The sequence below is a fragment of the Amphiprion ocellaris genome, chromosome 17, assembly GCF_022539595.1.
Source record: "Amphiprion ocellaris isolate individual 3 ecotype Okinawa chromosome 17, ASM2253959v1, whole genome shotgun sequence".
NCBI classification, from domain to species: Eukaryota; Metazoa; Chordata; class Actinopteri; family Pomacentridae; genus Amphiprion; species Amphiprion ocellaris.
The window spans coordinates 4,441,073-4,453,354 of NC_072782.1; the positions used below are offsets into that span (position 1 = coordinate 4,441,073).

Sequence of the window (12,282 nt, forward strand, 5' to 3'; positions counted from 1 at the left end):
GCTTTACAAATTAGAGGAATTTGAGAGGAAAATAAAAGAAGAAAGTCATTTTTTATCTAAACATGAGCTCTGTAAAAAGTTTTTATTGTTGTACAGTGATCACACATCAAAGACAACAAGAAGAGAAAAATCTGAAAATAGGATTAAAAGGAAATTCTGTTCTTCTTGTTGCTCAGGTTGTCGATGCTGCTGGTGCTGGTCTCAAAAAGACTTTCATATCATGGATTTTTAAGAAAGGTGTGTCTGTTCCTGCTAAGTCCAAACTGCTATAAAAATTACGAGAGACTTGTTTTAAACCAGACAGAAGTGTTGCCCCAACACATCTCCGCCTCCTTTCAGTAGCTGTGTGGCCGTTTCAAACTCCAACGGGACGTTCTTGTTCTGAGAATGCTTCAGGTCTCTCTCCATCAACTGCAGAACAACATGGGACACATAACTTAGGTGAGTATTAGCATTACTTAAGCAAACTCACATAAATTAAACAGCACAAACATTAGGAAACCCAATTTTGAAAGTGTCTCATCACCTCAAATGCTGTTGTCTCCAGCACCTCATCGATGTCGTCCTCTTGCTGTGGCAGCGGCGTGTTGATCAACGTTGCAGCTTTGGCCACATCTGGATGGTAATGCTTCTGCAGCATCTACAGCAAGAGAGACGAGAAAACGTGCTAGTTCAAAGTTTCTTCCTTTCTGGTACATTCCAGCACAAGGGCTAGCAGTGAAACCTGTATTTTTGTCTGTATGTGTTACTTCTTTGTGTTACGTATATACCCACTGTCGAGAAGAAGTTCCTCATTAAAGACAAATAAACTAGCTTTTTATTTATTCAAAACAGCCTTCCGTTTGTACATTACGTTTCTTCATCTTGTTTTCCGAAATAAGAAATATTGAGATGAACTGTAAGCGTTGTCATCAGTGTCACAGGTGATTGGTTTGTGAATCCAGAGCCATAACATACACACCTTAATTTCCCACAAGCTGCTCTCTAAGGCACAGCACTGAGCAGGGTCCTCTTCATCCATCAGATACGGGTCCTCAAGAGGCTCTGCCACTATTAACAGACATAAACATGTTCATATATCCCAAAATTACCTTGTGTTGTAGAAAACACTCTACATCCCAGTAAAATTCTGACAAACTGCTTCAAATGCAATCATGAAAAAAAGGATTAGACCACAGTTGTTTTCTTCAGTTTCTTGTTCATTTTAATGTCTGGTACAACTAAAGGTACATTTGTTTGAACAAATATAATGAAAACAACAAAAATGGCTCATAAGAATTTAATTTCAGAGCTGATACCTGGACATTTTTGATGGTTTTCTTGATAATAAATAAAATCATATAAGTTCTTCCATCAATAGCTATGGCATTGTTCTGCCAAAAACAGCTTTTAGGATTCCATGTTTTCTTCTCTGTCTGTTTTAGTCACATGATCCACACAGGAGTTAGTCTGATTCATAACCATTGTTTCTGATGACTGCAGTCATGCATCTTGGATGTTCTCCACCAGCTTCTGACATTGTTCTGCTGTCACAGCAGCCCATTCCTGTTGCACTCATTCTAACACATTTGCTTTGTCTTTGGACTTGTGGTTCTCTATTTTACATTTGATGATTTCTCACAGGTTTTCAGTTGGATTTAGATCTGGTGATTGAGCAGACCAAGGCATGGTTCCAATGTTCTGCTTCTCCATCCAGGCTTTAACTGACTTTGCCGTGTGGTAAGGGGCATTGTCTTGTTGGAAAATCCAGTCATTAGAGGCACGAAAGAGTTTTCCAGCTGATGGAAGAAGACTGTTTTCTAGAGTAACCCCAAACATGACCTGGTTCATTGGCCCTGTTCCACCCAGACTGAAACTACCCCAGATGGTCACTGATCCACCCCCATGCTTTACTGTAGGGGCAGACAGTCTGGTTTGTAGCTTCTCCAGGTTTCCTCCTAACCAGTAAGTTGGCTGGAGTGGACATCAACTGAAAACTGGATTCATTTTTAAGGTCCCTGGAGGTCTGAGGACGATTCCTGACATAGGAACGGATGAGTGACGTCATCTGGTGGGTAGAAAGATGTTTCCTGACCAGCTAGCAGTTTGGTAGAACCATGTTGGGCTTGTTTTTTCTTGGTGTAATGAACGGCTGTCTTGGAGATCTTCAGTTTTTTCGCTACCTGTCTCTCATTCATGCCAATTTCCAGCAATGCCAAGATGGCTGCCTTTGTAGCCTCACATAATTCTTTAGTTTTAGGCATTATGTGAGAGCTGACAACTTCTGAGTTGTGCTACGGCTTGAATGTCAGCAGGAAACCACTCTACACCTTTGCATGTGCTGCTGATGACATTAAATGTCCTCTTATATACCCTGGAATACAATGAAGCTGAAGCATTTCAAATATGACATAAAGTATGATGGAATCAGCTGCATTTTTTGTCATGTTCATTGTATTCTTCATGTAATATACATGTAGTTGTACCAGGCACTAAAATGAACAACAAACTGAAGAAAACAAAGGTGGTCTAATAATTTTTTCCATGACTGTATAGTGAATTTAACTGTGCACACATTTTGAATTGCTGCAGACATCATGAGTAATCCCAATCACAATACAGAAGTCAGACTGACACTCACCATCTTCTGTGCTGGGCCTGTGGATGAGGACCCTGCAGGACGGGTGGCGACGGATCAGGTTATAGATGAAAGGCAGCACTATCAGAAGAGCTGTAGGTGGCGCTGTGAGAGCCAGACGAGCCAGACGTTTGGCAAATGCTGCCACCAGGTAAACCGGCAGGTGACTGGAGACAAACACAAGGTTCAAGGTTACTTTATTAATTACTAATCTACCCGTGGGTAGATTTGTTTTGCAGAAAGAAGTGGTGACATTCAGCATTCCGTAACAAAACACACATTGAACCTGACAGGCAGGTACTTGATCCAAGTGACAAGACAGAAAAGTGCTCAGTGTTCCGTCATTCACCATATAGCAGCAAGGACAAGTAAAAAGATAAGATAAAATAAATAAGATCAAGATAAATAAAAATAAAACACAATGAAAAAAAACCTTAGGGAAATAAAAGCAATCTCTGGGATAAAAACCAAGACAAGAACATGAAATTTAAAAGTCACAATGACAAATAGAGCTAAGAAAAAGGATAAATAAATAGAATCAAATAAAATAAAGAACAAATGTCACTATTTCTTATTGAGCTCAGTGACGACTATTTGGTTCAGTGAGTTTTTCTCTGTAACAGAGGTCTGACTGAGCCACACTTACAAGCAAAAAGATAAAACAGACTCAATAAAAGAATGATAAAACTGAGTCAAGATTGTTCGGTCAGTGTGGAAATGTTGAGTTTTCTGAGGCAGCGAAGGTGCTGACGGACCTTTCTGCAGACAGTTTTCATCAAAGTTAAATTTTCCGCCAAATATGGTCCCAAGGTATTTACACAGTCATGGAAATAATTATTAGACCACCCTTGTTTTCTTCAATTTCTTGTTCATTTTAATGCCTGGTACAACTAAAAGTACATTTGTTTGGACAAATATGATGACAACAACAAAAATGTGGAGTTGCACAGTGAAATAATAACTTTATTATATTGTATTGTAAATAAACAATAAAGTTATTGCATTGTATTGTATTGTAAATATGGCTATTAATCTATTACTTAAGTACTGCATGTCAACTACTAATAGTATTAACTGCAACTGTATCTCTGCACACAGCTGTGACAGAACAGATCCAAACAACCGTAACTGGATAAAACTGTGGTTAAAAAATGAATGATTTTACCTGGAGCTGAGAAAGATGTTGGTTAGATGGAAAAAACGTGCTCTGTACTTCACATGGAAGACAGACGGCTCAAGAAGATTGTACAACTTCTTGTAGAAATCAGGATAATCTCTGCAAACACGTACAACATACATTATTCATGTAATTTAAAATATCTTTCAGTCCATTGTTGTTCTGTATAAACTCAGAATGAAGTCTCAGTGCTCAACTTTCTATTCAAAATGATCAAGGAAACGTATATTTCACAGGATACTCACAGGTTGTGTTGATGTATGAGGACAAAAAGGCCATTGAGGGCCAGCAGGCTGATCGCTCCACCTGGTCGACACAAACAGAACAGTGTGATGGTTACCTGAAAGTAAAGCTGTAGTCGTGGCTGAACACATGCTAACACTACTTACCTACCTGGCAAATTCTGCATTTTTATAGCCAATCAAGCATGTGACCAGATTAATACATGTTTAGATAACCAAAAAGTGCTTTGTTTTAAGCGTAATGTAGTTTTCTATAATGACTAGAGTCAAAAATGATCCAATAGGCTTACATGGCACATTTACAGAAATGTTTATTAATGTGCACAGCTCCAGTAATCTTAAAAAAACAGGAAAACTGGTTCAGAACCAGTGCAGGAGTCCGATTATGGACACCGATGTTCTTAAAAACTCTGACAGGACAGAAGAATTGTTGAGGTCTAAGTCATTGACTCTAAAATTCTGCGGGGCATACCTTCACCAGGTGTGGTAATGCCTTCATGGTCATGGGAGTGTCGTCACTTTAGAGCCTCTTGCATAACTTACCAACGTCATAAGCAGCAGTCAAGAAGTCAATCATCAGCGTGGGTTTGCTCATGTACGGCAAAATGGAGTCATGGAGGATCACCAGGACCTTTTTATACATGCTGCCTGGCAACTACAGCAGAGACACGAAACATTAATGAGACAAAACATGATCCTGATGAAAGATTGTCACAAACGTGCCCAGAAAAGTAGTATTTGTACAAACTAAATATTTACCTTATACTTGAGAAAGCCGAGCCACATCCTCTCAAAGGCACGTTTGTGTTCCTGAGGGGAGGTACAACATTTAACAGTTTATTCAGGAAACACCTGAGCTGCAAGCAGGAAAATAAAGATGTGATAAACTACTTTGCTTACATTCAGTTTAGCAGCTTTCCAGTCCTCGTGCTTGGCTGAAAAATGACACAATGCTTTAACTATTTACAAAAACAACAACAAAAAATTGTCTTTTTCCACACACAGACACATCCACAACATCACAAAATAGAGACTCACATTAAAACAACATGGCATTTTAGAAAAACACAAGTCTCACCTTCTTGTTTGACCATAAAGTTGGTGAGCTCTGACTCCTTTCTTGGCATATTGATGTTGGACAACAGCAAGAACACATTGTTCTGATAAACTGGCAGCACAGCCTGAGAGAAGCAATGAACAAGCAGTTTCAGCAAACCAGGTAACACTGTACGACACAGAAAACAGCAGCAGAGGTACGCTTTTTCTCACCCCTTTGTTTTTGTCCATGACTTTGCTTATGTGATCGCGAACGGAGCTCATTACATAATAACGCAAATCCTCCATCTCAAGAAACTCCTGGAACCTGGAGATGAGCAAAGCGTTGTCTGTGGTTTTAGACAGAAGTTTGTCCACCACTGCCTGAACACAGAAGAAAACAGAGACATCAGAAAAGTGCCTGTATCAGTAATTACATCATTTGATCTTTTCAAAAACATTTTTTCTGTTCTGGCTTATAAGAACAGAATAGTATGAAAGCTAAAATCCTACCTGGATCATTTCTCTCGGGAAGCTGTAATGTTCACTCCAGTCCAAGTGCTCAAGAGGATGCTGTCCTTCTGCTGTTGCAAACTTAATCAGGCAGCACAGGGCACTCTCCTATATTTGGATAGTAATTTTTATTTATTTTTTTTTTAGTAAGGATATTTCCTTACTAAGGTTCCCAAACATTGCATAATTATGAATTACAAAACAACAAACAAATATCCAGCTCTAAAACCATAAACGCAGAACTGAAACTGCGGTGCTGTGGCAGTTTTCAAGACAAAAACTCCTTTATTAACTTTAACCAATAAAAACAACAATTAATAATAATAAACCAGGTTGCAGAGAATCATTATTTATTAGGTCCATGTTGAAAAAAATAGAAGGATATCAACAGACGTCAAGAATGTTTGCATTTACAGAACAGTAGCACCATTGAAATCCATTAGTACAATGCAATGAGTGACTAAACTCATGAACAAAACATACATGCACTGCCTGAGACAGAACGGCAAAAACAGAATCACGTTGACTTTCACTTGGGATAATACTTAATGTGCAGAAAATGTTGTTTATGTATGATCTTTGATGAACGTTTACCCAAAGGAGGGAAATATTTAAAACTTAAAGTCGACTCACCTTGACGTCATGCAGTTCATGGCTTATGTGCTCAAGCAGCATCTCCACACAACTGTTGTAACGATGTCGCATGAACATCCGGTACTTCTCCTCAGCACTGTGCTCTCCTGGATGAGAAAAAAGAGACAAACTGAATGAATTGATGATTTACAGCTTCAGTGCGAGTTTACCACTGGTGAAAAGCAAGTACTTCAGTACACACATTGAGTATTAACTTGAGTATTTCCACTGTACGCGATTTTATACATTCAATCCAATATATGTCAGAGGGAAATGTTGTACTTTCTGCTCCACTATATGTATCAGACAGCTTGAGTTACTATTAGGATGAAGATTTTGCACAGTGATTAATATGCAAAGCATTGCTAAAGATTTGACTAGCGGTTCCCAACATTTTTGACTTCTGATGTCTTACAAGAAAGTAGTGCGTAGTTGTGGGTCACACTCCAAATGGCTGGGTTGTTTACAACACCATCAAACTGTGTTTTTCCCCTCTCAAGTTCATTTTCAAATGATCCAATATCACAACATAATATTAGAGATTAGAAAAAGTCTAAATATTGCTAAGAAAGTTGTGTATCATTATTTAGATTTTTCTTCTTCCCGCTCACAAATCCTACAACTTTTTATCTGGTGTTTCTGTATAAAAACCTTAACATAATAGCTCAGAAAGCTCCAACTGCAGCAGCTATAACATGCGGACACACTAATGCCTCAGTATTAACAATCTACTAAACTTATACATACCAGTCAGAGGGACCAATCCATTCACCAAATTTTGCTGCTAATGGTAATACGCTTTTGCTTAAGTAGGAGTAGAAGATGCATGTCTCACACTTTCAGATGCTGTCACCAAACAACTGGACCCCCACACCAGGATTTTATTCATGGATTTGTCCTCTGCTTTTAATAGTGTGCACAGACACCCCACTGCACCAACTCTCACAGTTTTTTGCCTGACAGGCCACAAGTGTTTTTAAATGGTTTTAAGTCCATCAAGTTGATTTTAAACACAGGTGCCCCTCAAGGTTGTGTTTTATCCCCCATTCTCTTCTCTGTGTGCACCAACAACATCTCCTGTAACAGTGGAGGAACGACTCTTTTTAAATATGCAGACAACATCTGTTGGCTCACTTCTTGAGCTTAAAATCGCAAAAACAAAGGAGTTGTGCTGTGGGGGAAGAGGTAAATCTGTGACACCCCTCAGTATCCAGGGTTGAAGTTTTTAAATACCTGGGAACAGAGATCGACACCAGCCTGTCGTTTGTGAATCACAGCGCCATCACCTGCTGAGGAAACTGAGGACTTTTAAAGTCAGCAGAGGCATTTTAACCCTAGTTTACACCTCACTCATTAAATCCATCCTCACATTCAACATTTCACCCTGGTACGGCTCCCTCTCCACTAAACACAAAACAGAACTCTCCCGTATTGTTAATCAGACCAGCAAAATCACTGGTTCACCACAAACTCATGTCTCTGAACTGTTTAACCACTCTTTGATCACAGAGGACCCTCTCATCCCTCCATCACTCCTTCCAGTTACTTCCATCAGGCAGACGTTACAAAGTCCCACTGGCCTGCAAAAACATCTATAAAAATCCTTTTTTCCCACTGCAATAACCATCCTGAACAAAATGAAATAAGACACTGAACACTGCATATATTTTTTTAATCAGCTGCTGTTTCTTTTTAACATTTCTTCTAGACGTCTGTACTTTGTGAGCTTGTGTCTTAAGCATGTTTTTATATGTGTTGTATATTTATTGTTGGCGCATTGTCAAAGAAGGATTTCTGTCATCGTTTGGGACAGAAATAAAGTTTATTTATCTATCTATCTATCTAGGATTTTTCATACAGGCCTTTTGCTTGTGCTGGGGTATTTTTCTTACATTTGTTTATTGGTACATTTATTTAAGTAGAGTAACTGATGCAGAACCAAAATCAACCCCAAAGGAAAGGACACAAATCTGGGCTGTTTAATTGCTATCCAGTCTGCTTCATGAACTGTAGGTGCAGCAATGCTGGTCACAGCAACATTAATAATTCTAGTAGATTGTCAGCCTGTACTCACCACTTAAAGCCTCCTCTTCTCCGGGAAGTTTTCCCACAAACAGTTCTTTCCTTTCCAACAACGTGCAAAACAATTTGCTGCACGCATTGACAGCACTGATAACCTCCTTCTCTTTTTCTGACTGCAAACAGGCATGAAGAACACATGAACAGTGACGCTTTTCTAACTCAGACCAGTATTCAGTTCTCTTACGATGCTAACATTAGCATGTATTTAGCACAAGCAAATGGAAAAGGTTTAGTGCTGGAGTTTTACCTGAAGGAACTCGAAAATGTCAAAAACGTCGTTGGCATGCTTTCTGCTTTCCAGTATGCGCTCGACAGTGCTGTTCAGGTCGATTTTAGCAGTTTTTACACCTTGTTCTGTTGATTTTCCCGAACTCACGTTGCGTTTTCTGGCCGGCGCCATGCTTACGGATGACGCGTTCGTGTTACATTTCGAGAATACGGAAAACAGAACTCTTGACTGAAGGCACACACATTACATTTCTTGTGTACATTTAAACTCATAATCGAAGTATACTGCATAAATATACGTGTGTATATAAAACATACACACATTTTAAAATATCATATCTCATTATTACCTTTGTAAGGCAATTATAGTCGAAAGATAGGAGTCTATTTTACTCAGTCTTTACCGAGGTTTGAATGCGACAGCAGTACAAAACTATTGTACCGCCTCCTAGTGACTACAAAGTGAAGTTTTCAGAGTTAGTACATCTTGTGGAGCAAGACTATCGTTTTTTGTAAAAAAAAAAAAAAAAAAAAAAATCAGGAATAAGAATAATAATAAAAGCGCATGAAGATTTTGGAAGCACACCATTCAAGAATTCTCAGTCATTAAGTTTCAAAATTATATTCATGATTTGTGATCACATAAAAACAGAAAAGCTGCACATGACTAATAAAGCTGAGATTTTCCAAAACATGATTGTAACTGATTATCTAAGCAGCAGCACTGCTTAGTCCTCATATGATAATCGACATTTTTCTGTATCCTTAAACGACACTGTACAAGACCTTAACTAATCTAAATGTAGTTCTTCACTGTCAAATGAATATAAGGAAACATTCAGGTTGTAATACAGAACCAAGAGGCTTTTATTACCTTGTTGTTTGTTCACAACATTTGTATAAGAGTAACAGGATTTAATCCTACTAAAAAACAGATATTGTAATGTCAAACTGTAAAAAGAAAGAAATTTCCCCAACAAAAGAAAAATTCTGTTTTGGTGAGAAAATGTGACGTCTTTCTTCAGGCACAGTGGCCTAATCAGAGTCATTTCCCTCATCTGCATTGTCCTGAAAGAAAAAGAGAGCAAGAATCAATAAGATGAACTGACATCAGTGCATCAAATAAATAATGTTCTCTAATCTGAATGAACACATACTTGTTTTAGATCCTTATTGTCTCGTGGTCCAGCAGATGTGGCTTCAAAGTCATGGATAGGAAGTGTGGACATCCAGCTGACCATGGAGCCCTCCTGACACTCCGTCTCAACAATGGTGGGGTAGATGTGAGACTTCTTGAAGGCCGTGATTGCTTCCTCCTCGCGATCCCACTCCAGCCGCTCGTGCAGCCCGTCCCCTCCGAAGCGTTTGTTGTACCGGTCGAAGTGGACCCTCTCCAGAACCAGGCCCAACCCTGGAGCTTTGGGAACATCCACCTTCTCCTCTCCCCAGCTCCGCTCCATCACTGCCTCCTTCGCGTAGCCCTTGATCACTGCAATAACCAGGCCGATCATCTTGCGTATTTGGTGCAGCATAAAGCTCTGGCCTCGCACGGTGATCACAGCAAACTCACAGTCGCTGCAGACGAAAGGCTCACCGCAGGACATCTCGGTGATGTAGCGGCGAGCGCTGGGGTCACTTGGGGCCTTCTGGGAGGTGAAGTTGTGGAAGTTATGGGTGCCTTTGTAGAGGGAAAAAAGACGGTTCACCCTCTGAAGTGTCTCTGGCTCCAGGCGAAAGGCTGATATATCCTCAGTATCATAGTCTTTTTGGGAAAAGGCCACAGTTGGAAGCATATAGGAGTATGTGCGAGCATCACAGTTGTTTTTTGAATTGAAACCCTGAGTTACCCGTTTAAGTCCTGCAGGCACAAAAGTAAAAACAGATTATGACCTTTGGCATTCACTATTCAAACATGCTGTGCTTGTTAGTCAAAATAATATTTACTAAATTCTAAACTACTTCTAAAACCAGTGTCTCACCAAGCACTCTGATCTGTGGTGGCAGATTCTCATTGATTTTTTCAATGATGTCCTCAATCAACCGCACCTTTAGAGACACCACCTGGCCAGCAGCAGAGACACCCTAAACAAATTCACATGAACAAACACAGACAGTTTGTCACAAAGTTATAACAATGAAAATGATAAACAAATGTATGTTATTGTATCATTAATAACATTTTTTAAATCAAAACTGCGAGTTCTTGATGCCATTTCCACAACTTGCACGTGTTTTTTATAACTTGCTTGTAAAATTATTATTGTTATTATTTTTTTTCTCGTATTTTAATCATGTCTTAACTGTGTAATTTCATAACTGTGTTTTCTATTTGCTGCTGCCTATCTTGGCCAGGACTCCTTGAAAAAGAGGTTCTTAATCTCAACAGGATCTCTCCTGGTTAAATAAAGGTTAAATAAAAATAAAAAATAAAAAAAACATACAGTAGAATGCATTTCATCCAGGTCATGATAATCGTACAAACTTCAGACAAAGGCAAACCAAGAAGACTCTTCAAAGTCTTCAAGACTAATAAAGAGAACCCAGCTGCTTTTTATTAATGCTCTTAAACTGGATAAATTACAACAAGCTAGGCAGCAAGTAAATACACAATACACAGCATGTTTCGACCCCTAACTGGTCTATAGTTCATATTACCACACACACTAAGCAACAACATGGTAATGCAGATACATTATAGTAGAAAAACTTACATTACAAACATATTTTTTAGTGGAGGTTTGATGTTTTTTTTGCTGCGTGATGTTCAGTGAACTCCTATTATGTATGAAAACATACCTTATCTGTTCTAGCACATCTTTGGAAAGACATCTTCTTCATGTCATCACCGTGGTTTTCAGGAATGCAACCGGATTTAACAAGAGCAGTCACCAAATCATCTTCAATGGTTCGAAACTGAGAATTTCCAGGGTTTCTCTGAAACAAAAGAAACATTTAAATAAAAATAAAAAAATTAGAAAAAGTACTTAGAGCTGACTGAGAGACAGAAAACATACCTGCATGCCATAGTAGCCCTTCCCAGAGTATGCCATAAGAAGGACGACTTTCTTTTTCGGATACTTCTTTTCATCTTCAGTGTGTTCCTCATCAGTTTTTACTCTTTTAGTGGCCTGCACCTTCTCAGTGGAGTCCTCGTTTTCCTCATTGGCTCTCTTCAACAGCTTCGCTGGCTGCTGATCAATAGATCCTTCACTCATCATGCAAAACAACTTAGAAAAGCCACCTGCAAAGCGAACAAAATATTAGTGATGATAACAATGTCCTCATACACTACCAGCTCACTCTTAAGTGGATAACCGGAGAATTACGCTTTAACGAGCCTGACAAAACACTTTGCACTGATTTAAACTAAACATTTAGGGAAACAAAAGGGATGTGGAAGATTTGTCGTTGTTGTTAGGTTGACTTACCGTTTCTCTCTAGCCTCTGTCTGTGGTTAACTAAGGCACTCAGCAGCGGTCGGGCTTTAAACATGTCCCTCTAAACCATGATGAGAAGATCCTGCAGCTAAAAGATATAAACTGCTCTATCAGCTGAACGGAGGAAGCTAGCGCGAATTAGCACAGGCTAGTTAGTTAAAACTGGCAACGACTAAAACCGTCTGCGTACTTAACGGACGACTTTTAAAGACTTCATTAAAAAAATAGATGTGGACTAAGCAAAAACTATAGCCGTATCCTACTGAAATGTGCTGTTGCTGAAGCGGTGTACACACATGGCATTACCAACTTTGACCT

The 12,282-nt window shown here is 39.1% G+C and overlaps 2 protein-coding genes across 2 annotated transcripts; both read right to left on the reverse strand.

The window, feature by feature from the left end:
* Positions 1 to 63: 63 nt before the first annotated feature.
* On the reverse strand, positions 64 to 8,730 carry noc4l (nucleolar complex associated 4 homolog). Its single transcript, XM_023274795.3, has 15 exons — positions 8,547 to 8,730; positions 8,292 to 8,412; positions 6,218 to 6,324; positions 5,585 to 5,692; positions 5,306 to 5,455; positions 5,115 to 5,217; positions 4,937 to 4,971; positions 4,796 to 4,846; positions 4,580 to 4,691; positions 4,040 to 4,100; positions 3,783 to 3,893; positions 2,621 to 2,784; positions 962 to 1,050; positions 527 to 640; positions 64 to 411 (listed from the first exon to the last, which is right to left on the reverse strand). Exons 1-15 carry the CDS (start codon positions 8,697 to 8,699, stop codon positions 292 to 294), a joined length of 1,599 nt encoding a protein of 532 aa, XP_023130563.2. The 5' UTR covers positions 8,700 to 8,730; the 3' UTR covers positions 64 to 291.
* Positions 8,731 to 9,370: 640 nt separating this feature from the next.
* Positions 9,371 to 12,282, reverse strand: pus1 (pseudouridine synthase 1). The gene is made up of 6 exons (XM_023274794.3): positions 11,956 to 12,282; positions 11,542 to 11,768; positions 11,324 to 11,461; positions 10,507 to 10,609; positions 9,685 to 10,385; positions 9,371 to 9,595 (listed from the first exon to the last, which is right to left on the reverse strand). The coding sequence occupies exons 1-6, from the start codon at positions 12,017 to 12,019 to the stop codon at positions 9,563 to 9,565; spliced, it is 1,266 nt and encodes a 421-aa protein (XP_023130562.1). The 5' UTR covers positions 12,020 to 12,282; the 3' UTR covers positions 9,371 to 9,562.